At 47.3% G+C, this 27,715-nt stretch overlaps 1 protein-coding gene across 2 annotated transcripts in view; it reads right to left on the reverse strand.

The window, feature by feature from the left end:
- Cntnap2 (contactin associated protein 2) overlaps positions 1-27,715 on the reverse strand; it is a 1,961,892-nt gene that overhangs the window by 233,049 nt on the left and 1,701,128 nt on the right. For both annotated transcript variants that reach the window (XM_047561468.1, XM_047561470.1), the window contains exon 16: positions 6,087-6,257. In XM_047561468.1, the coding sequence (XP_047417424.1) occupies positions 6,087-6,257 (171 nt within the window). The remainder of the gene's footprint in view (positions 1-6,086; positions 6,258-27,715) is intronic.

Consider the following 27,715-nt stretch of genomic DNA (forward strand, 5'->3'; position numbering starts at 1 on the left):
GCGCGCAGTACCACCGAGTACTGGCGGCGGTTCCTTCCTGTGCTCGCGCCCCTGAGGGCAGGAGCCCCGCTGTGCTGCCGCCCGGTCCCCAGAGGTCCACATCTGGGGGCCAGGGGAGTAGCGCTCCCTCCATTCCACGGCCTGGCGACTTCACCCAGAGAGGCCTCCTCCTGTGACGCACCCCTTCTCAGTTCTTGCTGCTGCCATGTGTGGGCCCTGGGAGTGTAACGGTGGCTCGCAGGTTCCCTGTCCACTCAGTCCCTTGCCGTCTCCACTGGAGGCCTCCACCGTGGTCTGGGGACCATCCGCCGCCTTGCCTTCGGTCCTCTCTCCTGTTCCCACAGCCCTTTCAGTCCACCCAGCACAGCACTCGCTTGGCTGGACCCTGCAGCTTAGTTCCTTCGTCCACACTGCTTTCCTGAGAAATCTTGAATTCCAGAACCTCACCACCCTCATGCCTTAGGACGTCATCTTTCTTTTCATATTGAGCACCCGTCCTTCAGCTGGGGTGGTCTCCTTCTCCGCCTCGGTTTTCCCGTTCTCTGTTTAGACTAGTGGCTCCTCCATTCATCAGGTGCTTACTCAGTACCCACGATGTGCTGGCATGGTTGTGACCCTGGGGGTGTCATGGACAGGCCCACCACAGGTGCGAGTCGGAGCAGCCTCCCTGAGGTGTCCAGGCCATCTGTGTGCGAGGTATTTCCACAGCCATCCTGAGCTGATCATCTTTCCCATTTATTTTGAGGCTGAATAAAAGTGCCACCATCTCTAGGGGAGCTTTTCTTATTTTCCAGGGGAAGTGACTGTGCCTTCTCTGGGTGACCCGAGCATATTGCTTAACCTTCTGACTTATTTCATCTTATTCAAAATACTGTTGTATAGCAGCCAAGATGGCTGCCCCTGCCCCCTGCTAGACTGGAGGTGCCCTGGGATGGGGCCATGTCCCATTCATGTCTCTCTGTGCTCCTTCTTGGCACCTACATAGAAGTTGTACAACAAGTATTGGTTGACTATTTCAATTGCCATATATTTAGAATCAGATCTGAGACTTGCCTAAAAGTCTCTCATGCTTCAAACTCTGACGACATCCCATGCACCTTCCGGAACACCCACGTTGTTGCCGATTCTGTGAGCTTTCTGCCTCTCCTAGATTTCTTGCCACTACGCTTTCATCCAGCTAATGCCTTTGCCTGAGTTTGTGGCCAACCTCAGGTGCCTGCTCTTTCATGCCTTCACTCTCAGGCATGCTCCCTACTTCTCCCCTCAATGCTTATAACACTTTATGCCTATTCTCATCATTAACTACTGAATTTAATGATTAAAAGCAGCATTATGTTTGGAATAATCCGTATAACCTGGGAGCCTCGGTGTCCTTACCTGTCCAATGTGGATAGAGATGTGAAACGTAAAACAGTTAATACCTACAGTAGTTTTGGAATAGTGCCTGGCACTCAGAACACTCTCAGTAAAATTTTGTGCGTGCAGTGTCACAAACACGCTGTCTCCTTCACCAGGGGAGGGCATTGGGTCTCTCATCCTTACTTTGGACTTTCCTGCCATATCCCCAGCACCCTGATGCAGGAGGTGCTCAGTAAATGGTGGCCCGAAGTTGGCACCATGGTCAGAAAGGGACCTGCAGAAGTCAAGCCAGCCCCTGGCAGTAACTCTGAAAAGCAAGCCCGTGTCCATGATTGCTAGCGCTGGGACAGGTCTAGAACCTGGCTTTTCTGATAACTGCTACAGTGGCTTTTTAAAATCAGTATACTCAGCCATCTCAAAAATACTAACAAGTAGCAAACAAAGCTGCAGCAGCAGCAGCAAGGCCAGATTTCGGAGGGACTTCCTGGTGGTGGCCTGGGCTCTCCTCCCCTTTGACCCGTATTCGTCAGTCCTTGCAGCGTTGTGATGCTAGGTCTCACTCATTGCCGCCTCCTTGAGGACCTTGCTTCTCCAGACAATCCCCCTTTCTCCTGTGTCTCCAGTCTCTCCTGCTTTGCCAGATTCTTCTCGTGCCCATGTTCCAGTCTCTGCCATCTTAAAACAATCACCATAAGAACAACCACCTGCCCTGATTCACGTCCACTTCCCCTCACTCCAGTGACTGCCTTACACCTTAGCTTTTTAAATTTGCCTTTTTGTCTTTGTGGTGCTGGGGATCGAACCCAGGGCCTCCCACGTGTTGGACACATACTCTAACATTGAACTACACTTGCAGTCCTTAATTACTTTTTGGATAGTGACCTGTCCAGGTTAAGCCCAATGGTCACTCAATGTCCTTGTTTTAGTGACGGCTCAGCAGTACCTGACCCTCTCATTCTTCTTGGAATTTCCTTCTCATTCTGTCTCTGGACACCCCTGTCTTCCTTTGCAGCCCATTCTAGGGGTCGTTTCCCTCCTCGGTCCCTTGAAGGGTCTCCTCCTCCACATCTCATTTTTGTCTCTGCACCTTTGTTTTGGCCAATCTCGTCCTGGCGCCACGCATGAGTCTCTTTTCCTGGGGATGACAGCTCCCGGACTGTGTTTCTAACTCAGCCCTCTGCTGGGCTCGGCCAGGACGGTCAGCATCCTTCAGGGAACCTGCCTGGTCAGGCCCTCGGGTGGCCACAGAGGCTCACACTGAACTCTCCAGAATGTGTATGCACCTTGCCCTAAATACCACCGCCTCAGTGAGAAGTGCCCCACCCCCACAATATCGGAAAGAGGGTGGCCTAATTCTAGGTCCTCCTCTTCCAGTTCAGCTTCGTGGCTATGTTGCTAAAGGCGTGGGGAACCTGTCCCTTCTGTGTGTCGTGTGCATGCCTTCCCTGCTGTCTGCCTTTTCCATTCTTCTGCCGCTCCCTCCATGCAGCCCCCTTGGCTTCAGGTCTGCACCGTGGCTTGGATGTGGTTTACCCTGTGAAGGTTGGTGTGCTGGAAGCGAGGCTCCCAGTGGCGGGGGAGATGGAATCCTTAAGAGGCGGGGCCTAATGGGAGGGCTTAGGTCACTAGGGCCTAGTGGGAGGTGCTTAGGTCACTGGGGGCGTGCCCTCCAAAGGGACGCTCCTCTCCTGGAGCGAGTTCTCCAGAGATTCTTGCTTTAGGATCCTGAGCCTGCCCGCCAGGTTCCTCTCTGACCCACAGCGTGGCTCCAAGCTTACTCAGGTCACATGTGTACCCACCACCGCGATCCACCACCAGGTGGCGCCGCAGACAGGGACCCTCACAGGGGCTGGGCCACGCTGTGGGTACTTGCAACATCTGAGCTGGGAGCTCAGTCATGCCTCAGGCATTGTGGTATCAAGTCAAGAAATGGACTAATATATCTGGTTCTTTCTTTGTGTGAACGTGACCCTCATCCTGTTCTGCCCCGGCTCATCATATCTTCAAGATCAAGGAGATACTGGGCCCTCAGCTGCTCCTGCTCTTCAGCTCTAGGTCTAGGTCTCTGGCTCCTGATGCACAGGGTCCTTCTGTACCGGCAGCCTCCTGGCTTCTTCGGTGGGGTCCCCAGCGTTTTCACCCCCTGGTGTTATACTGAAATGTCCTTTTCTGATTCCTCTTCCTCCCTCCCCTTCTTTACCTTACTGACTTCTGCTCGTCCATCAAAATTTAATTAAAGCATTACAGTCCCTGGGAAGCACCCTCTGTCACTCTAGTCAGGTCTGAATATCCCCCTTGGCACTCCAGGCCGCTCTCTCACTGTCTGTTGTGAGAGGCAGTGTACTCAACTGTTCACAAGACGACTCCGGGACAGACATAAAACATCTGGGGTTTAACACCTGCTCAGCACTTGTGCACTCTGTGACCTGACTGGGTGACTTCCTCGCCTGTAACCACTGATTTACTTGCCTTCTCCCAAAACAGATAGATCTGATCTGACTGTGTTCCTCAGCACCCACCACAGTGGCTGGGACACAGAGATAGTGAGTGCTCACTGGACAAATGAATAAACATATAGTAAACAAGGGGGATACAGAGTTAGAATTTTACCTTTGAAGTATGCTAATGAGGAAGATTGCCCTAATTTTATCTTACATGTTTTGCTGCTAGCACGTAAGATGTTGGTGGCATCTCATTAACTTATTGTACACAGGCTCGCTGTTCCCTGAGTCAAGAATCTTCCATTCTCGACAGAAGGGCACAATGTAGTTAATTAACAGGACTGCTATTCTGGAGAGCGATGTGCAGGCATGCATTGTGACAAAATTCCTTTGAGACACACGTAGAGAGACAAAATTTGAATTCCTATCAGAGAGAGATCAGAAGGCCTAGCAAACTAAAGGGAGAAAAGGAGAGATGGTTTACAAAAGTTTGACAGCAGAAACGATCCTTTCTGAGCCTTCTGCCAAACAGCCACTGCTGGAAGAGCAGAACGTGCAACCCAGGGAGACGTGGGCTGGGAGGACCCCTGGTGGGCAAGCGACAGTGAAACCGTGATTGATGGGGTGGCAGAAGGTCCGATGCTACTGGTTTTTCATGTCCTTGTGGAAGAAATTGAAAGTAAAGGACAAAGCAGATTGAGACACCCCTAAAATAATAGGCCAAGAGGACACAAGCGATCAGGGCTTGGACCCCCCGACCTTAGATATACATCTTTTCCCACCGGGCCCAGACTCACTGCGTCCTGGACTTCACATGTGTAGTGCTATAGCTTTCATTAGAGCAGAACATTCCGATCCTACACTGAGCCACCAAGGTCATCTGCCCCAACTCCTTCCCTTCCTGGGAATTCCTCCATTCTTGTCCTTTCTCTAGTCTCCCTCTCCAAGAACTGTTTTATGCAGATTCTTTAAGATCCTCGATCCCTTTCTTGCAAGACATCTTGATACCCTACCTACCAAGATCCAATTTCTTGACAAGCATCTGGTGCCATCCTTCTCACTTGTGGTTTCTGCCTAAAAAACTTGTTTGAAACCTGTAGATCCTGGAGCACACACTCAAGACCGCATATCCTCCAGCTCACTTTGAATTTGATCTGGCTGAGCTCAGATCTGCAATGAGCGACTGAGGAAGGTTATCCCAGGAGCTACTAGATGCTGAAACAAATGCTATCATAAAAACCTGCACATTAACATCCCCATTTTACAGTTTAGGCAAGTGAGATCCAAAGAGATCATGCAATTTACACAAAATTTGAATTTGAACCTGAGATGCTAACTTCAAAACTTGTGCCTTTTGGCATCATAGACTATCATTTTCCAAAACAGAATCCAATCAATTTCAGCAGAAAGAGGTTTACCTGAGGATCTCTAAAATATCTTATTGCATAATTATGACTACAAAATGAAAAAAATATTTTATCTGAGAATACTGGAAAATGGACTTGGAGTCATTGTTGGATGAGACCCAGTAGCCTAAGCACTCAGATAAAGGGGACCGAAGGCAGGCAGGAGGCCCAGGTCCTGTGGAGGGAGGAAGGATTGGGCTGGGGTGGGGACATAGTCTGTGACCTGGCATCTGTGACTTGTAAGTTCCTAAAGCTGAACTTAGGCCATGGGGACAACCAGGACCCTGGCAAAGCAAGAATTGCCCTTCTCAGATGCAGCAAACACGGCTCTCCCACAGAAACCAGGCCTTCTTTGGAAGTCTTTGGAGGCAAAGCCAGCTGCGCTGAGCTTAGCAGCATCTGATTGGGGTCTGCCTATGACAGTTTCTGTATCCCTGGCTAAATAACTTCAGAACCCACACTTTTACAGGGTGTGCGGTGTGAGGCCTCATGTGGAAAACTGCATGCTCAGCACACTCTTTATTATTTCTGTTTTCCTTCATGTTCCTCAGATGGCCTCACACACTCCTTTGTCTACTCTTGACTGTCTCCTTGGGAAACAACTGCATTTTAAAAAGAGCCACACGTATGTATGTCGTCTCCCCCATGGTATCAGCGTGGGGGGTTTTCTCTGGTCTTCTTGATAACTGGGCCCTGGCCCCTCTACCTGCATGTGCTTCCCTGGGAGTGTCCTGGGGACAGGGCTCGAGTTTGGCCTGCACCTTCTAGTCCTGCTCCTGGAACAAGAGCGGCCCATGTTCCACACATGGCGCTGCTAATCCTGGCAGGGCCCCAGGCCACAGAGGGGCTCTGAGGAGGTAGCAAGAGAACCAACACTTACACTTCAGCTCCAGCTTGATGAAATCTGTGTTCCCCAGATTTTCCAGGAACACTCCCCGGGGGATTAAGGTTTTGAAGTAGAAAGAAATGTCAGCACTGGTTTCCCCTTGGAATGTAGAGAAGTGCAGGTAGGACGACGGGTTTGGGAAAGAGGCCGCGTTCCAGTAGTTCCCTGGAGAGAGAAAAGAAAATCCCGTCGCGTTACACCTTGATTAAGGTAATTACATGAGAGAGACCCGCTTCCTGAGTCTAACCCACCACCATCAGCAATACCCGCCTCTCCCTCATCCTGTCAGACGAGCTGCACTAAATCCTCAGACACCTCTGACTTTCTGGAACTTACATGTCGGTGTCTATAAAATACTAGACACTTGCTTCATGTATATTACTTCAATTTCAACATATGAAATGTATATATAATGAATAACATGCCAATATATTAAAATTTTATAAAATAGATGAAATTAAAAAAAAATATGTATTTACTTCTTTCCTTTGGGGGAGGTACAACTTTTCATTTCTATGGTTGTACACAATGCAGATTCACACCATTCACGTAATCATACATATACATAGGGTAATACCGTCTCTCTCAGTTACTATCTTTTCGTCCCCACCCCCTCCTGCCCCATTTTTCTCTACACCACCCAAAATTCCTTCATTTTTCTCTTCCCCACACCACCCTCCCTCGTTATGTACCATCATCCAATTTTTATGCAAAAAGTATATGTATTTTTAATGATTCCTAGCTGGGGCTCCTAACAAGGGCAGTCCTAGAGGGACTCTAGGGGGTCAACACCAAGAGGGGTGAAAGCCAAGAGAAGCCCTTCATGCTACTGTCTGGGGTGGGTAGATGGAGGTCGTTTTGAACTTGTGCCTATGGCTGGTGGCTTTGGTCTGCTGGAAGAAGCACGTGGGCCAGATGGAAGGATAATGAAAGAGAGAATGGAGGTTTGGTCTTCTGCTCTTTCTTCTCCTCCATTATTGCCTTGAAATAACCAGTGCCTGCTCCCCCATCGACAAGTGCTCAGACACAGGTGCAGGTGCTTCAGGAATACAGAGTGGGGAGCCCAGAAGCCTGGGGGAATTGAAGAGCTGAGTAAAAGCAAGAAATGATCAGGTCGGGTTGGGGCAGTTTCCATGCTTTCGTGCTCGAAGCCCCAGAATTGGGTTGGCATAAAAAGAAAGTGAGTCTCCCCTACCCAGCTCCTCCCTACCCAGCTCCTCCCTGGGGACTCGGGAGCAATGGACCTGCGGAGCGTTTGGTGGGAAGGACAGTGGTGAGCTGGGCCCACCTGGGGCTCGCAGGCAGCCTCTACCCTGGAGCTCCAGGGAAGACAGGATGTACCCACCACCAACCCCCACCCACTGTCTGACAGTGTGGTCAGTGTCCCCAGGGGTGAAGCAATTCACAGGACAAAAATCAAGACACCAAACTGGATTACGCGAATTCCCCCAGGACAGATGGACCGAGGACTTAACAAAGACCGAGGCTTGACTCTCAGCTTCACCTCCAGGGGAGAGGTCTCTTTAATGTGCACATTTATGAGCACATTCACCATCACAGCGTAAGACTAAGTCACTCGGGTAGGTTTAAAGCAGTTACCAAAGTCTTCGTCTTTAATACTAATTCCAAAGTGTTTTTTAAAATGACATTTGCTGTATCTTTCCTACAAAGAACACAATGAATCAAAGTTCACTTTATTCACTTCTATTCCTATACAAACTACATTTTCCCTTTCTTTTATGAAAATTATGTACATATGCATTATTAAATTCAAATACTATTCTTAAACAAAATTAACCATGTTGGTACTGCCATGTTTAAGCCATAAATTTAGATTAAACATGTCTTTACCCTGAGATGTACCTTGTTATTTAATTAATGCTGTTTTTAGTTTTAGAGACATCTGAGATATTGGTATATCTAGATAAATGTATGGTAGGTTTAAAGATAATACAGGTGTGGCTGGGGCTGTAGTTCAGTGACAGAGTGCTTGCCTAGCATGTGTGAGGCGCTGGGTTCAATCCTGAGCACCACATAAAAATAGATGAATAAAATAAAGGCATTCTGTCCATCTCAACTATCAAAAAAAAAAAAAAAAAAAAGACCAAAACAAACAAACAAACAAACCAGAAAACCCAAAACTAAAAGAAGAAGATAAATCCATGGATGGGCACCTTAAAATTTTAAGGACTTTGGTTGAGTCTCCATGGTCCCTGAACCAGGCAGCACCAGGCTGCAAGTGGGTAGCAGTGGAGGAAACTTGGGTGAGGTGTTTGTGGCAGTAAGACAGAAAGACAGGGGCTCCTGGGTGTGCATGGGGATGGGTTCTAGGACTCCCGGTAGGTACCAGCATCCATGGGTGCTCAAGTTCCGTGTAGAAACTGCAGAAATGTTTTCATATAACCTCCCGTATACATCACATCACCTTTAGATGACTTATAAATACCTCATGCAAGGTAAACGCTGTGAAAAAGTCTGTTATACTGAAACGTTTAGGGAATAAGGACAAGAAAAATATTAGCACGGGTTCTGTATAGATGCAATTTTTTTTTTTTTTTTTTTTTAGAAACTATTTTTATCTGCAGAGGCTGAACCAATGGATTCGGAACATATGGATGTGGAGGGCTGACTGTATTTGATTGGTGAATGTAGAAATTTCCTGTTTATTGGGGGAAAAAAGTTCCTAGTTGAAGTTAGTTGGTGATTTCTGAATGGTTAAGTTGTGTTTTACTATTTACACTGGATTTGGTTTTGGTTGGTAGACTTTGTCGCATTTAGGCTAAGTTGTTGAATTAATAGACATAGAGTTATTTACAGTGTTTCCTTAGGTCCTGGAGTTCAGCAGGCAGTTCATACCCAGCAATCAGTGCAAACTCTGTAAATACCTGGAGTAAGGTAAAGACAGTGGTGGTGGAAAGGCCGGGTGGGGTTGACAGCTGTTGAGGTGTTCCGGAAGTTCCAGTGCAGTTTTAAACTTTTATTTTAACTGCGTAATCATAGCTTCCATGGGGAGAAAATAGGTTATTTTCTTTGGGGGAAGGAGACGACTGCATGGTATGGGGTAGGATGATGGGGTAGGATGGGGAAGAGAGGGTCCTCACTACCCTTCAGAGGTTGTCGCCTGCGGGCTAAGCCTCCTCCTGGTCAGCATCTGGCTTCCTGTACAGCAAGAGAAGTGCAGGCTCACCTTTGCTAGCTGCCTGGAGGAAGGACTCTTGAGGAAATGTAAATCAAACGAGCGACCCTCTCACCCATCAGAGCCCTAAAGCCCGTGGGCAATGAAGGAGTCGTGCATCCTAATTGGGTGACAGCCCTTTAACAACCTTGAGTCAGCAGGGATCAAAGTCCTCAGCCGGCCTTCAGCCTTAAGCAAAGCAATTCTGTCTCTTTAGGCTGGATCCCCAAGACGGGAATGTAATTAACATTTTAAAGTTTCAATCCAATCAAGTGCATTCTTATTTTCTGAGGTGGTGATATATTAACAGGAGGGCAGTTGTCTCAAATGATTCTAGAAACAGGACAGCTAAAAGTAAAACATGTCAGTATTTATTTGAGATCCAACCCTAGTTATTCAAAGGAACTATCCCCTGAGAGGAGAAGCGCAGTTCCATCAGTTATTCTAGTTGACGAAACATCTTTACTGACCGTGGTTCCATTTGTTCTGATTCTATGCTCACTAAGCAACTTCAGTCTGATTTGGCCTCTTGAATGGACCCATTCATAGGCAAATCATGCCTTGCACAGTGGTGTGCACAGGGTTCTGGAAATGTCCAGATTATTTGTGGCTTGTGAGTTGTCCCAGATTTCTGGGAAAATTTCTTAAATCCAGATTCTTGACCAGCAATAGTGAGGTCCCTACTGTGGACTGGACAGGTGTTATTGAAGCTGAGGTGTCGACGCTGGAGCTTCCACTGAGACACAGGCAGAGGACTTGAGCTCTTCCATTTACGCTGATCTTTAAAAGCTCATCCTTTTCAGTGTCTATTTTAGTTAAGTTTAAGAGGTGCACAGTATATGAATCCAGTGGCCTGTGCGTGGAATTGATACGTGAACGTGCTCATTGGGGTGTGGGCTAAGGGCCTTTAATGGGTAGTGTATAGAGAAGAAGTTCAGATGTGGCAGCTGCAGACCCCAGTTAACCCTCTCCGAGTCACCTTCCGAAGAGCCTGCTGTCCAGTTGCTGGAATTTTTGGTTATAACAAAATAACGTGAGAGCTTCCCCGGTGCACCTCGCACTTCCAGATGCGCAGACCTTACAGCATTATTGTTGGTTTACACTGCGCCCCACTGACCTTATGCTCCAAGAGAGTTGGGCTAAAACCATTCCATCTCTGTAACCTTTGACCTCAGAACATAGTCAGTGCTCAATAAATAATTGTTAAATAAATGGATAAGTGATTGGTTGCTCTTCTCATTTATACCCAATATGCAAAGACCTCAAAGGCACAGGATATGCTTTATGGTAAAGCCCGAGTATGTGTGCCTGAGCATGGGAGATGCTAGATAAATATAAATAAAAGCTAATGCTGCTTTAGCACCTGCAGGTAGCAGGACACTACTTCCACTAGCATACCATAATTTTCCTCATCCATGACTTTATTTCTTTTATTCCCTGTAGACCTCATTGAACAATGCCATGCATTTGCAAGACTGATGGTCTCATAACCTTAAGGTTATTGAAATAGCTGCGATTTGTACTTGCTATCAAGGTCAGTGCTATGGAGGGTAAAGCCATTGGATGAGAATACCAAGTTGGAAATGAGGTTCCCTGTGGGGCAGGCCTTGAGTGACAGCAGGTGGCAGGGACTGGGCCAGCATGGACAGACAGAAGGGGGCAGGTTGGAAACCGAGAGGGAAGGCATGATACGGAATAGAAATGACAGTCAGAGATGGCAAGAGTCAGTCAACAGTAACGGAATCACAAGGGAGGTGGAAAGACTCAGGGGCCAGGTCCCCGGCTGCAGCAAGATTAATCAGATCTTGGCAAGATGGCTGGGATGACCTTGAAGGCTCTCCAAGCTCAAAAATGAGGTAATCACACGAGAAGCCTTTTGAACACATTCTGGGCAAGGCCAGACTTATCCTGGGTGGCAAGAGGGATCTGAAAGGCCCAGCTCAGTGTCCCAGAGTGGCCTGGGACTGCACACCCGGCATCTGTGTGCCCAGCAACACTGCAACCTGTAGGCAACCATCAGCCCTGTGTTAGGTGTTCGGACGGATTCGCTGAAAGCCACTTCCTCTAGACTGACCAGCGATGGCGTGGTGTGGGATTCCAGCTGCGGAGTTTCTAAGGGGATTTTCGGATGGGCAGCATTCGGTTTTTAAGCCTGGTCTTCATTTCTCACAAGGTTTTCCACGGGCGCCACTTTCTGCCTAATGGTGCCCGGGACCACAGCAACCCCAGCTCCCTGGTCCCCACCTCCCAATCTCATTCCTTAGAGACAATCCCTTCCAACACCTTTTAGCTATACCTCTGTATTTAAAAAATACTTCTGTAGATACTTATTAATTGATAGCTTATAGACACGTTCTATTGATTTTCCTGGACGTGCGGTCTGGAGTAGGCCCCCATTCCAGGCCTGCCTCCCTCCTCCCTTTTTTTGATATTCTCCCTCAAGGGCCCAAATCACAGACTTTTGGTGATACTGAAATTCAGTATTTATATTTTTAGGGCTAAAATTATGATTCAGTGACGAGTCAGGCAGTAAAATGTACATTTATTTTCTTTTCTGAATGATTTTTGTTTCTCTAGAAGAGATGATTTTTGTTTTTCCTTTGCTTAGTTTCCTGTGAAGCTGCCGTGGATTCTCTCCAGATTTTCTCAAGTGCTGTAAAACCCTTCTGGAACATTTCCACAGCTCCACACCTCTGTGATCTAGCAGTCCCACTGTGTCCTCTGGCGGGGTCTCCCCATCTCTCTTTCCACCTGATGGCTACTTCTCAGGGTGGTCCTCACAGCCCTTGTCCTGGGACCCATCCCTCTGGTATCCCAGGAACTGGCTTCTGCTGCTCTTTGGGATTCTACCTGCAAGCTTCCAGATCTGAGGCCTCCTCTTCCTGGTCTGTGGCCTGTCTCCTGCATTCCCAGATAGCTCCTTGCAGAAAGGGGTACTGGAGGTTAACTTTCTAAATCCATGTCCTTCTGATGACTCACTATTCTACTTTCACACCTAATGGAAACTCCAGGAAGAAAGTTGTCAAGCTCTCAGGGTTGCTACTGAGAAAGCCTAAACTTTCTGATTACTGTAGCTGGAGGGGAACTAATATGTATATATATCTGGAAATTTTCAGGATTTTTCTTTAACCTTTTAAATGAAATTTCACAGGACGGTCTTGGTGTGGATCTTTTTGCCACATCAGGTGTGGGACTTGAATAATTACTTCTCTGATCTTCCTTCTCAGACACCTATTAATTTTAGATTTATCTTTATTTCTCTTATTCATTTTCATTCCTAATATTGATCTTTTTTCTTCATATTCTGCTTCCTTGGGCATTTCCTCAGCCTTATTCCTAACTCCCCTATTGCTTTTTAATTTCAGCTACCATATTTTTAATTTCCAAGTGTTATTCTTGCTTTCTGATAGTCCTTTTTCACAGTACCCAGTTCTGTGTTTTTTTTTTTTTTTTAAGGAATGTCTCAGTACCTTTTCTCTCTGAGAATATTAATCTAATTTTCAAAGGTTTTCTGCCACTTTCTGCATTGTTGCTGGTTCTCCCAAGCCCTCCTGCTCCATGGTTAGTTCTGGGTTCCTCTCCAAGGCCTCCCACCTTGTCCCCCACGGTGGCTGAGGCTAGTCCCGCGCTACCCTCTGTTGGGAGGTGCTAGGGAGCTGACCCGACCAGGTGGAGTATCAGGGCTGGTGGTGGATTTGTTGATTCCTCGGCTTCCCTCCAAGTTGCCCAGTGCCAGCGTCTGTGGCATTCTTTGGTGACGGATCGTTCAATTTCTTACAAGAAGAATCCTCCAGTGTCCGGTGGTCAGTGTTCCAGGGGCTGAAAGGAGGGAGGCTATTATGACTATTTCCACAGCTTTTCTGTCTTTACCAAGGGTTTTCACCTCCGTTTTCTCTGTGCCTAGGGTCTGGAGCCTGCCGCCTCTTGCGTGGTAGGACAGTCACTCACTGCTGGTCAAAGGAAGGGAGCTGGTGGTCTGAGCGACCCCTGTGCAGACTGCGAGAGCCCTGCCCTCACACACCCTTGGCTGGCTTGGTGGCTGCGCCCCTTGGAGCCTGCAGCTCTCGCTCAGCTGCCATCAGCAGTCTGGACAAAGGTTTCCCTTCCTGGCAGTTATGAAGCAGTAGATCTCGGGATGTGGCCTGAGTCCCTCATGGAGGAGGAAGAGGAGAGATAACAGAGGGGGGTCCCCATTCACGTGGAAGCCACCCAAGCAGCCCCAAAGCATCAGTGGTGGTGGTATCCTGAGGGTTCAGGGCACAGGAGGCGCATGGTGGGAGGGGGGCAGAAGCAGGTTCCTGGAGCTGCTCTGGCCTGTCTGCCCCTCCGTGTGCTGGGTGCCTGGGCAGCTCTGGGATCAGATGATCTGGTTCCCATCCTTGGCTCTGCCACCTTTGCCCCCCAAGTGACTTCAGGCAGATGACTTGACCTTCCCAGATTTCAGTGTCCTCATTGGTATGGTGGAACACCAAGGGAAGCTCGTCACGGGGTGTGGAGAATCACGGGAGGTGATTGATCCGGGTGCTGTGCACAAATCATTCAGTAATGGCTATCAATCACTACCAAATGATGACCGTTGCTGTCACCATAGTCGCCCTACACAAGAGTGTGGCCAAGGAAGTGCAGCTGGACGGAGAGGGAGCTCGCAGGGCCAGTGTCCCCAGCTGACCCGCTATGGAGGGCTCTCATCACCTCCATCTTCCTGGTCCTCCTTGTTCCTTCCTCTGCTCCCCACTGATCGTCTTTCAGAACTGCTTTGTGTTTCCTCCCCCTTGATGATTTTTTTAAAAATTCCATTCACGACACCTGAATGGGTTAGGGTTGGGCGCTGGCAATGTGCTATGTGGTTTTGTGGAGTAGCCACTGAAGAACAGCCTGATACAGAGGAGTGGCCAGAGACAACTGCAGAGCAGACAGGTGAGCCTGGCCCCTGCTGTCCTCCTCGCCCAGTGGAGGGAAAGGAGTGGCCACGGGAGGTGGGTAGGCAGTGACTGGAGGAGTTTGCATTGAGCCTAGAAGCGGAGGATTGCATGAGGGTGCTCTGGGCAGCAGTGTGACCACTGGGGAGTGGCTGCTGGGGTGGCTCCAGCAGCTACTGGTCTTGTCTTCTCCCAGATTCAGTTTCCCCAGCCACTGGATGGCCCCATAGTTGGACTGCCCTGAGAAGCATATTTATAAGTTCTTTAAATGACGAGCACTTTTCAATGTAAATACCAGCTTGGAAGAGACTAATTACTCTGAAAATTATTAATGACCCAGAGGTTAAAATTTGAGTGTTCTCTGGGTTATGCAATGAGTTTCCCATTGTTTAGTATGGGCTGAGTGCTGTTTACAATAACCGGATGAATTCATTTGTATGTAGATTTGGGTCTGCGTATAGAGGTTTCCCTATGGGTGGAAAAAATTACTTCCTTAATTCAACCTTTTTGTACATTCAGGCCAGGAGAGAGCAGCTTTGTTGAGCCCTGAGCCTCTTGTTACTGGGCAACGAACTTCACAATGGAGGGCTTCAAGGCTGCTTCTCTGCAGGATTTTATCCTCTTCAGGGAGTCTCTTTACAACTTCAGCCCTAAAGGGTAACACTGCAAACTCACGGGCGGAGTCAACATTGAAACTTTCATCTGGTGTCTCTCTGTGATTTGGTTCTTTTGGGCAACATGGGGATGGAGTCCCCAGAGAAAAAGAATATGAAGGTGGAACTCAGAACACTTGCTAAACCATGAGTCAACCAATAGCCAGAGTCCAATAAAGCTGATTTGTCCCTAAGTAGTCATGGAAACTATCACAGGTTAGACCATTAGTGGTACATTTAAGTGCAAAAGGTGCATTGAGGTAATTTCATTTTTTCTGAATGCTTGAAACAATTCTGTGTACTTGGATGTTTGGAGGGTGGGGAGGCAGGTCTAAGTTTTCTTATAAAGCTCTTGGGCCTCCCCATGAGGTCCTTAAATTTCCTCAGGCTTTCCTTATTGGAGTCATTGATTACGCATGAGCCACCGCAGACATGTTGGGGTTTGAAGTTAGCGATTAATAACCAACAGTGGAGAAGTGAATAACTAGGCGTAATGATAACTTTTGGTTGCCTGTTCCTCACTTAAAATTTGGTCTTGGGGAAATCCCAAAAGCTTCTATGTGATTGAGTCTGCAAAAGAAGATAATAGCAAGGTGAATTATCCCACAGTTTGACAACACAGGGAACTGGAGGAAGATCTGCTTGATTTTTCAAAAGTAAAACTGTGTAGTAGGCCTTGCTATGGAGCTTGGAGCTCAAATTTAGGACCATTCCACGCAGGTTGATGGTGTAGTACTGCAATATGGCCACAAGTGGTACACAAGTGGTGTAGTACTGCAATATGGCCACGGGAGGGCGCCTCTGGGGTTGCCTGGCTTTTAAATGCTCTAGTGACCCAGAGATGAATACTTAAAACACTTTTTTCTCTTTTCCTGACCATTTTTACCCATTTCTTGATTTCTAGTACTGGCCACAGACTAGTGATTTCAAAATTTATGCATGCATCTAGACCTCTATAATAAATTTAAGGTTAAAATATGCCTTTCTTGCTGAACAGATAGCTCAATCTCACAATGTCTGCAAGTGAACATTTTTTTCTTTCAAATTAACTGTACTTGTAGTCTTCCCCACTTCAGAAGGTGGAGCTTTTCCCACTCTGTCACTCAAGCCCGAATTGGGGGTCATTTCTGTTACCCAGTCAGTGCCTGTGACCCAGAAGCTGCAGGGTTACCCCTTTCTTCCGCTGCCAAGGTCAGCACCTCTTGCTTGGATACTAGAGCAGACCCTACCTTGGATCTGCTTCCAGGGTTGCTCATCTGAAGTCCGTCCTTCACAGCCTACAGAGGAAGCTAGCTAAACGCCATGCTGACCACTTTGCTCTCGGGCGCCCCCAGTGGTCGTGAATAGCCTGCAGAGCACAGGGCAAGCCCCTGGAACAGCATGGTAAGCCCAGGGTCCTTCCCAGCCTCCTTTCTCCCCGCTGCTGGCTTCACGCTCCAGCCATGTGCTCCCACTGTTGTTCCCACAGGCTGTTCGGGCATTCCACGTCTTCCTTTGCAAGGTTTCCCTTCTTGGATGGTCCTGTCCTCCAACTTCCTCTTCCTTTACCCTCTCAATGCACACACTTCATCTGGCCTGATTCCTACTCAATCTTCAAGGCTCAGTTCAGGTTCTACGTCCTCCAGAGCATCTCTCTGACCTCTCCTCTGGCTGGGGAGGGTGCTCTTCCTTTGTGTTCCTAGGACACCTGGGATCAATCATGGCACCTACTTTACTGCATTATCATAATTACTTTCATGTGTGCCTCTCCTCTGCTACAGTATGAATTTCAGAGAACAGAGATTATGTTTTCTTTATCTTTCTACCAGTAATAGCTAGCCTAAGCCACGGATATTCAATATATGTGTCTTGAATAAGTAAAAGAAAAGCATGTTTTAAAAAAGTGTTCCACTGGTATCCCTGATACCTGTTACCCATATTCATTGACATGACCATCTGCAAAACCAAATTTGACAGTTTCAGAACCATAGAGTTATCTAGCCAATAAGGATAGAGGCTCTTCTAGGTTTGACCTCATTGATATTAACTTTAAAGCACATCTGGTGATTCTGTCCTCAGGGATCTCCCCAGCTGGCCATGCTCACCTGCAGGGGTCTTCGCATGGGCTGAGGATGCTGAGAACAAGTTCCTGAGGAGGGCCAGCCACGTGGACCTCTGTCTTTACTGCCGTAACGGCTTCCTCTTATCTTTTTCTCTCTTGTTATAATTGTAATTCATGGTCTAATGTCATTAACTCCCATTTTATTGTCTGCCCTGTTGGAATGAAGAATGGCCACAGCCGAATTGTCAAAGACTGTGGTGCGGGCATCCACGCTCCCAGGGCAGGAACGCTGTAATGGGAGGTGGCCTGTGAGTGTGGATAGACCACAAAACCTCCAGAGGCCCATGTCCCCAGAAAAACATTGTATGTCCAAACCATTAGTTGCGTAAAATGTGGAGAAAAGCCACCCATTTCAGCAGAGTGATGCACGTGAACATTGGAAACTGCTCAGCACACGGGGTAATGGATTGATACAATCCGTACAATTATGTTACACAAATCAAAGTTTCCTTTTCACACTTTTTTCATTACAGGAAATAAAAAGATTCACACGTCCTATTCATGGATGCTGTGGTTCTCCCACTGAAAACAGTCACATGGTCCCCAGGTCTGAGTGTGGACCAGGAGAGCCGAAGACAGCGCAGGGCACAAGAGCATCCAGGAGAAGAGGGACGGGCTCTTTTAAAGCCTCAGTTTCTTTATTTGTAAATTGGAAAAACAGTTCCTTCCTCACAGGGTTATTGGAATGATATAAAGCAACAACCTCATACAGAAGCATTTTGGAATACTAACGAACAATAAAAAGGCAAAAAATTCTGTCTCTAAATAGAGAAAAATAACAGGGCCGTCTATGCATGCAGGGGTGAGATAGTTGGTTTGGATTTTTACAGAAGGCACTCAATTCTTACTGCTCGCATATCCTGGAGAAGGTAATCATGGAAAGAAAGTGGAAAACCAATTCCATCCCATAGCTAAGTGAAAATAATTTCTACATAAAAACAAACGGCGCATAGAAAAGGAAACAGATGCTTGGACTTCAAAGAGAGCACTTGAGGGCAGAGTTTGGCCCTGCAGCCTCCTTGGTGGTGCTGGGGCAGCTGCAGAGTTAGACACAGCGGATCGCCTGGGACCGTCGTGGCCTGCGAGCACGTAGGACCAAGAGGACTCTTGTGATTTCTTGTTACTTAAGTAAAACACACACAGTGTGAGCCAAGCGATACCCATCCGATATGTTGACTCACAACAGTTTTATTTTCAAGGGAGGCTGACACTCGTGTGAGGCTGTCGAAGGGCCCTGGGTGAGGAGTGTCACCAGCACACGCTGCTGGTGGCCGATCACGGCGCAGACCCGGGGCCTGTGCAGGGACCCCGCTGCCAGCGCCTGACCGGAGACAACAGAAAAGTCTTAGCCAGCGAAGAGGCCCTGCTGCCCTGCCAGCCTCGCTCCCGCCTGCCAGGACAGACACACGGAGCAGGTCATCACGGTCACGCTCAACCCCTCGCCAGGGTCTGCTTTGCCGCCCAGCCGGGTGGCCGGAGCGCGGCCTGGGCTCTCCGGCGCTTCAGGAGCTGGGCGTGTCCGGCACGGGCGTCCTGCCTCTGCGTCCACGGGACTTCAGGGCACCCGGAAGGCGCCCGCCAGGTCTCCGCCCGCGGCGGCGCTGCAGGGTGGCTGACGGGACCCCAGCTGCGTGCCGCGCCGTCGGGTCGGGGAGCAAGGGTCCCCGCGGCCCGGCGGCACCCGGCGGCTCCGCGCACCCGCTCGCGTCTCGCCTCGGGGGAGCTTTTCGGGAAGTTTATGGGGATTTATTGTCTGAGGACATTGACCTACGGACTCAGGGACCAGGTTCCAGGTACGCGCAAGCCGGCGGAGGTCACGTCGGCCGGTTCAGGTCCCCCGACTTTCTGCTCATCTCCCGCCTCCCGCCTCCAGCAGCAGGTCACACGGCGCACGGCACACCTGACACACCACACGACACGCCCACGGCGCGCACAGCACACCTGACACACCACACGACACGCCCACGGCGCGCACGTCACACCTGACACACCACACGACACACACACGGCACGTACATCACACCTGACACACCACACGATATGCACGCGGCGTGCACATCACACCTGACACACCACACGACACGCCCACGGCGCGCACATCACACCTGACACACCACACGACACACACACGGCACGTACATCACACCTGACACACCACACGATATGCACGCGGCGTGCACATCACACCTGACACACCACACGACACGCCCGCGGCGCGCACATCACACCTGACGCACCATACGACACGCACACGACACACATATCACACCTGACACACCACACAACACGCACACGAAGCATACATCACACCTAACACACCAAACACACACACATCACACCTGACACACCACACGACACGCACACAATGCCCACATCGGACCCAACGCACCATGCACGCCACGCACATCACACACACCACACACACCACATGTGATATGCCATGCAAGTCACATGTAACACACCACACACACCACACACATGATATACCACACATGCCACATATAACACAGCACACACCACACACAAAACACAACCCGGGAAACACCCCCCACCCACATGTAACACACACACTGCACGCACCGCACCTGTCATACATGCCACACATAACACACACACCACACACCATGCACATCACTTGCATACCCACACACCACACACACCACACACCACACATGCCACACAACACACCACACATACCACACACACCACAAACACACCATACACACACCACACACCACACACAACACATCACATACCTGCCACACATGACACACCACACATACCACACACACCACAAACACACCATAAACATACCACACACTACACACAACACATCACATACCTGCCACACAACACACACCACGAACACACCATACACATACCATAGCACCACACACAACACATCCATACATGCCACACATAACACAGACACCACACACCATGCACATCACTTGCATTCACACACACCACACACAACACATCACATACCTGCCACACATAACACATACACAACACACCACACATGCCACACATAACACACACACCACAAATACACCATACACATATCACACCACCACACACAACACACATCACATACACCACACACATCACACACACCATACATAATGCACCACACACAAGCACATGACACACATCAGACACAGCACATACACAGTACACCCCTCACACACCACACACACACACACACACACACACACACACACACACATGCCATACACAATACACACATATACTACTCACACAAACTCACATCTTATTAGTTGAGAACTTTAATGATTTGGGTGATTTATAAATGTTTGAAGAGTTTTTTGTGGGGAAAACTGGGGATGGAACTCAGGGGCACTCATCCACTGAGCCACATCCCCAGCCCTATTTTCTGTATTTTATTTACAAACAGGGTCTCAGTGAATTGCTTAGCACCTCACTTTTGCTGAGACTGGCTTTGAACTGGATCTTCCTATCTCAGCCTCCTGAGCTGCTGGGATTACAGGCGGATCCCACCATGCCCTGCTTGAAGAATTTGTAATCGCAAAAAATGAAAACAATTACAACGTGTAAATCTATTATGGCATACATCTGGACTAAAATATTTATTTGAATTAAAAATGTAATACAATGTGGCATAAACCATAAAATAGATCTATGTAATTTGTCAATTTTATGTCATTAGTACATTATGTCATTCATTAATATTAATATAATTTAACAGTTGTATGTCACTAATTGTTCTATTCTGTTAAAAAGGATATTTGTGTAAATTCTAGCCAGAACAATGAGGTAAGAGGAAATAAAAGAGATAAAAATAGGAGAGGAAGAAGTTAAATTTTATCACTGCTTGATGATGAGATGATCTTATACTTGGAAGATCCAAAAAACTCCACTGAAAGACTGCCAGAGCTAATAAACAAATTCAGCAAAGTAGCAGGTTTCAATATCAACATACAAAAATGAATAGTTTTCCTATATACCAATATCAAAGTTGCTGAGAAATAAATCAGGAGAATGATCTATTCATAATAACCTCAAAAAAATACCTAGGAATAAATCTAATCTAGTCAAGGACATGAAAGAGCTCTACAAAAAAAACCTATATAACATTGGAGAAAGAAACTGAAGATGACCTTGAAGATGGAAAGACCTCCCATGTTCATGGATAGGCAGCATTAACATCGTTACAATGGCCACATTACCAAAAGCAATACACACATTCAATGCAGTCTCCACCAAAATACCAATGACATTCTTAACAGAACTAAAAATAAGAAAAGTTCCCTAAGTTCATTCGGAAGAATAAAAGACCCAGAAGAGCCAAAATAATCCTAAGTCAAAAAAAGCAAAGCTGGAGGCATCACAATACCTGACTTCAAATTATACTACAGAGCTACAGTAACAAAAATTGCATGGTACCAGCATAAAAACAGATACACAGACCAGTGGTACAAATAGAAGACACAGAGACAAACCTGCACACTTATGGTCATCTGATTTTTGACAAAGGTGCCCAAAACATACACTGGAGGAAATTGTGCTTTTAAGCAAATTGTGCTGGGAAAAGCTATCCATATGTAGAAGAATGAAACTAGATTCTTATTTTTCACCCTGCACAAAAAACAACTCAAAATGGATCAAAGACCTTGGAATTAGACCAGAAACTATGCAACTCCCAGAAGAAAACACAGGGTCAACACTTCCGTATGTAGACACAAGGAGCAACGTTCTCAGCTTTTCCTAAAGCTCAGGAAAGAATGCCAAGAATTAATACGTGGGACAGCGTCAGACTGAAAAGCGTCTGCATGGCAAAGGAAACAAGGAAGGTGAAGAGAGAATCCACAGAATGGGAGAAAAATATTGGCTAGCTTCTCTTCCTACAGAGGATTGATGTCTATAATCTATAAAGAGCTCAGAAAACTTAAAACCCAAACTCCCAATAGCTCACTTAATAAATGGGTAAATGAATTATATAGATACTTCTCAAAAAAAAAAAAAAAAAAAGAAATACAAATGGCCAGCACATATGTGAAAAAATGTCTAATATCATTAGCAATTAGGGAAATGCAAATCAGAATTACACTGAGATTTCATTTCACCCCAGTCAGAATGGCAGCCATCAGGACTGCAAACAATGGTAAATGCCAGGGATGTGGAGGAAAAGGAACGTATTTAATCAGTACAACCACTAAGGAAATCAGTATGGAGGTTCCTCGAAAGGCGAGGCATGGAACACCATAGGACCCAGCTATACCACTCCTCAGTATTTTTCCTAAAGAATTAGTCATCTTACTGCAGCGATACATGCACACCCGTGTTTATAGTAGCACAATTCACAATAGCCAAACTATGGAACCAGCCTAGGTGTCTATCAACAGCAGAATGGATAAAGGAAATGTGGCACAGATACACATTGGAGTTTTATTCAGTCTTAAGGAAAAATAAAATTATGGCATTTGCAGGAAAGTGGATGAAACTAGAGACCATCACATTAAGTGAAATAAGTCAAACTCAGAAGGTCAACGATCATATGTTTTCTCTCATGTGAAAGCTAGAGAGGAAAAAAGGAAATGAAGGGTGTGTGTGTGTGTGTGTGTGTGTGTGTGTGTGTGTGTGTGTTGGCGGGGACAGAGGATCTCTTGAAAATCAAAGGGAGATCAGTAGAGGATAAGGACCAGGTGGTAGAAGGAGCAGAGGGAGGGGCAAGTTCTGGGCAATGACATTGTCCAAATTATATTGCTGTATTTTGGGCTTGAACAAATATGTAACAGCAAATTCCACAATTATGTACAACTATAATGCACTGATAAAAATGTGGAAAGAGAAAAGTGTATGTATGTGTTTCATATGTGCTTCACACACACACACACACACACACACACACACGCTATACGCTGCACACATTGCTATGGTTATAGACATGAGGTGTCCCTCAGAAGTTCATGTGTAAGACAATGCAAGAATTTTAGAGGTGAAATGATTGAGTAATAAGAGCCCTAACCTAATCAATGATTGATTAATCCACTGATATGGATTAACTATGGTAAACGTAGGCAGGAAGGGTGCGGCTTGAGGAGGTGGGTCACCGGGGATGTCCCTTCGGGGTTAATATTTTGTCTCTGATGAGCAGAGCTCTCTATGCTTCCTGATTGCCATGTCCTGAGCTGCTTCCCTCTGCCATGATGTTCTGCCTAACGTCAGGCTCAAAGCAATGGAGTTGGCCATTGGTGGACTGAGACCTCTGGAACCTTGAGTGACAAACATTTCCTCCTCTAAATTTGGTCTTCTCAGGTCTTTTGGTCACAGAAGGGAAAAAGTTGATTAAAATGTGCATGTACTCATGTGTGTGTATTTGTTTGAGCGCAGGGTAAAGGATAACATTCTGGAGAGAGTCACATCAATTTTCATGCTGGCTACCTCTGTGGATTAAAATGGACAGAGAATTGACATTGGGAAGGACACAGGCTTTTGTTTTATTTTAGGTTTGTGTGTGTTTGTGTGTGGAAAGAACAAAAGAGAAAGTGAAGAGGAAGGAGGAACAACAAGAGTCTAGGAGGGCTTCCAGAAGGGGAGAATTTGCTGTGTGGTGGATCAGGATGGAGAAGCATGGAGCACTGGAGCCAGAGGAAGAGAATAAACAGGGACAAGGGCCCTCAGCTAGGCAGTAAATGACTCCTGATGCTCCTCATGAGCTGTGAACAAAGGGTACCTTATTCTTTCTTACTTCTGGTCATTGGACTATAATTTTGAAGAGAAAGTCCATCTTGGGACCATGCAGATGGGGGTAGAGGAGATCTCAACTTTAGTGTTGGGATTCTAGGTTCATGGGCCTCACCCTGGACCCTGACTACAGTGACAGCTGGGAAAGGGATGTTCTCACTCATACAGAGGAAGATCAGATTCATGGCTGCACCATTCACATGAGAGCCCCCAATGTGTTGATGGATTCCCATGTCACACACTGCCCATGGGCTGCAAACCAGCAACCAAACAACCAAGCAACCAACCAAGCAACCAACCAAGCAACCAACCAACCAAGCAACCAAACAACCAACCAAGCAACCAAACAACCAAGCAACCAACCAAGCAAGCAACCAACCAAGTAACCAAACAACCAACCAAGCAACCAAACAACCAAGCAACCAACCAAGCAACCAAACAACCAAGCAACAAACCAAACCACCAAGCAACCAACCAAACAACCAATCAACCAAACAACCAACCAACCAACCAAGCAACCAAACAACCAAACAACCAACCAAGCAACCAAACAACCAAACAACCAACTAAGCAACCAAGCAACAACCAACGGCAAGGTAAAACTTTCTTCTTACAGTGAATCCTCACTGGCCAGAGGCAACTCTTCCTTCAACCAACTTAGTCCATTAACATTCTGGACTTAATAATTATAATAAATGCAAAAAAATATTGTGGGCTTTGCAAAGTATCTGTGTTACTAAGTCTTTCAAAACCTTCCCGTGTTCAGGGCAGTTTTAAGACGGCAGCTGTAGGTAAGGCGGGTCTCACCAAGAGTGCTATTACTGTCTCCATCTTTCTAAGAGGAAACTGAGGCACAGAAGCTAACTAGAAGGCTCATTTTAAACCTAGGCATGTCCCTCCCTCCTGCACACTCCTACCCGGGCTGTCCTCACAGGGCATCAGCCCTTAAAACATCCCTCTGGACTGACAGCAATTGATGCTGGAAATGGTGCAGCCCCGTCTTTCTGAGTCCTGTTCTGGGCTCCCCTGACACATGAAGGGAGCCCGGGAAGGGTACTTCATCTTCCTCTTCAATTTTCAGCTAAGGGAATTGAAAAGGAGGTTGTTCTGAGAGGTTTGGGGAGAAGACGGCCATGTTTGGCCTCACATCTTTACCGAGAGCCCACCTGCCGCTCACAGACAGCCCTGGGCTTCACGGGAGACGGAACGCTGAAGGAAGGCCTGAGTTTTGTCTCCGCCTCTGATGTCATCCTGTGCCTCTCTCCCTGTGCACCAGCCTCCCACCCCCCAGCCCTCTCCATGTTGCCCAAAGGACTGAGCTGGTTCCAGTCTCAGGACTGGCTTCTTTCCCCAGAACTCTTCCCAAAGACCTCTGTAGGATGGGCTCCTTCCCACCAGGACAGGCCAGTCACCCCTCACAGCCCTGGCCACCCACTCAGAAAGGGGGAAAATCGGATCCAAACTCACCTGCTGCCATTTTCCATGGATTTCATTTTTATAGCATAGATCACTATCCAAAACATCTATTTATTTCTAAAGTTTACTTATGTTGCTTGTTATTCCTGAACAAGGCTATGAAGCCTGTGCATGGAATCACTTTGCCTGTTTTGTTCTTGGATGTGTTTCTGGTGCCATGACCTTGCTTAGCATATAGTAGGTACTCATTAAATGTTGAATGAATGAAACACCATGTTGTGTCTACCAGTTTGGGAGCAGAGGATTATGCAGTCTAATAGCCAGTGAAGTCTTCCTTCTCAAGACCCCTCTCCACTTGCTATCCTCACTAACTCTCTATTCCAAAGTCTCTGATGTGCCTGGTCAAAGTATTTGTTAATATTTTTTCAAATGGCACTGAGCTGAATTTAAATTACAGGGAGGTTTGGTAGCACTGAGGTGGAATGGCCATGTTAGCAAGGTCAGTTGTCTAAATGGCTGGGGTGGTTTAGCTTCCTGATATTCTGTGCTTGAAATAAGTTGTTTGAAAATGTCCAATTGAGTCTGAAGGCCAGATTTTGATGGTTGACATGGTAAGGGTTTAATTTTCTTGTATGAATTGGAGTCTGCACTGTGATTCTTCACCATTTTCCAAGCTGGACAAGTAGTCTTCAGGAGGCAGACTGGTGCCCACTTCCTGGAGTGTGGGCGGCCTGGGAGGATGCGTTCTCCAGCTCTGCCATCTCCAAGTAGGTGCCCATGAGAGAAGGTCAGGCACTGGACCCCCGCTCCTCCAGTGTGGCTCCCCAGGTGCCCGATGCCCGTTTTAGTCCTATCAAGGAATATGGAAATCTTGAGCTTTCCCAGCAGGGAAGCTGTGTTGCTCAGGAAGCACAGTAGGGCAGGTTTGTGCTTGAAGGCTTAGTGAGGAGATGGCCTTCAAAGTTTCGCTTGCCCTCAGAGCAGAGGCTGCTGTACAAGTGAGTCACCTTTGGAGAGCCCCAGGACTGCAAGAAGGGGGGACAGGATCCCTGCTCTCGGGCCCCCCCAGCCCTCCTCTCCTCTTCACCTCCACCCACCCTGCTCTCAGCTATTTTCCAACCAGACCTTCAAAAGTGGTAGTTAAAAGGGCCGAATGAGATTATTCGTTCTTACTTTAATAAGGGATTCTTAAAGATCCACATGCCTTCAACATCTGAATTAATTATTCAGTCTCTAAGGGTGTGGTTCTGAGTCTCAACACAGAATGGTCTGTGTGCAACTGGTTCAACATCAAGGCCTGTATTTACACTTAAAACAATGATCTAGTAGTGAGCTTTTGGCCAGGATCTACGGCTCACTGCGAGCGCACGCACAGGAAAATGTTGTTTGAGAATCAGCGAATGAGGAGGCAGAGTGGAATAACACAGTGGGACATAAACGACTGTGATTTCGGCCCTAATGCCAACCAAGTGATCACTGCCAAAGTTTGCCTGTGATGATGACATTTGGGCACTGATATTTTTAAGTAGAGAAAAAGATCAATATTTATATTTGAGAAGAATGAAGTACAAATGGAAAAGTGCTTAATAGGAATAACTGTGAAAATAACACACTGCAGCCTATGAAATAAGGCTAAACTATCCCATGACGCTCCCTTTCAATATTAGAGTTCAAAATATCTTTCTTTGAAGAAAATACATGGGACTCTGGCTCCTGCTCTGCTTCACAAGCTTGAAATACCCTGGAGCATCCTGCCTCGCATTAATCAGAAAACTAGGGGAAGGGAGGGAGAAAATCTCCACCGAAATAATCTAGAAGGTGGGAGAGCAGACCTGGTGAGTTTTCGCAAAGTATTGCTATTCTTCTATGGATAATGTACCGTGAGGAAAGATGCGGTATTTCCTTTGCCTTATTTTTTTCCAGGTGGGCTGTTTATGCCTCTTTCCACCTGACATTCTCTTCTTTTGGAAGCCATGACTCACCAACTTTGGTGAACATTAACATCCTCTGCAGAGCCTGCTAAAAACGCAGCTTTTGGAGCCACAGCACAATTCTTTCCAAATCACTCAGTCCAGGGCCCAGGAATTTGTCCTTTTGAAATGTGCATTTCAGCTGCTTCCCAAGCAGGTGATCTTCCCTAGAGAAGTTAGCGAAAGCTGTTTTGCAGCACATGTGCCTCTTGGATCGCTTATTAGAAGCCTGGCTAATTTCGAAGGACCATGCTTTTGAACTTTGTGAAGGATAAACATGACATTCACTCTCATTGTTGGAGCAGCCAGCTCAGAGCTTTGCACAGAGAGCACGTGGACAGTCTGCCAAGGATTCGCGCCTCGCTCTGGATTTGGGTTTGGATGAGGAGGAGCCGCCTGGCAGACCACGCACACACTGAGCCTTGCGGGCTCAGCGCTTTGATGCAGGAGAACATGGGCTCCTCTGCCAGACTCAGCTTCACACCAGGAGCCAAATCGGCTCCTCCGCGAGCCACTGGCGGTGGGGAGCAGGAGTCTGGGTCTGGTCCACCGTGCAGGAGGGAGCATGCTCAGAGCTTGGCAGGCAGCCTGTATCCTTGATTTCTGGGCTTGCATGCTCGAGTTCGTTTAGTGTTCCGGGTCTCCGGCTGCCACTTGCCT

This window comes from Sciurus carolinensis, chromosome 8 (assembly GCF_902686445.1).
Source record: "Sciurus carolinensis chromosome 8, mSciCar1.2, whole genome shotgun sequence".
Taxonomy (NCBI): Eukaryota; Metazoa; Chordata; class Mammalia; order Rodentia; family Sciuridae; genus Sciurus; species Sciurus carolinensis.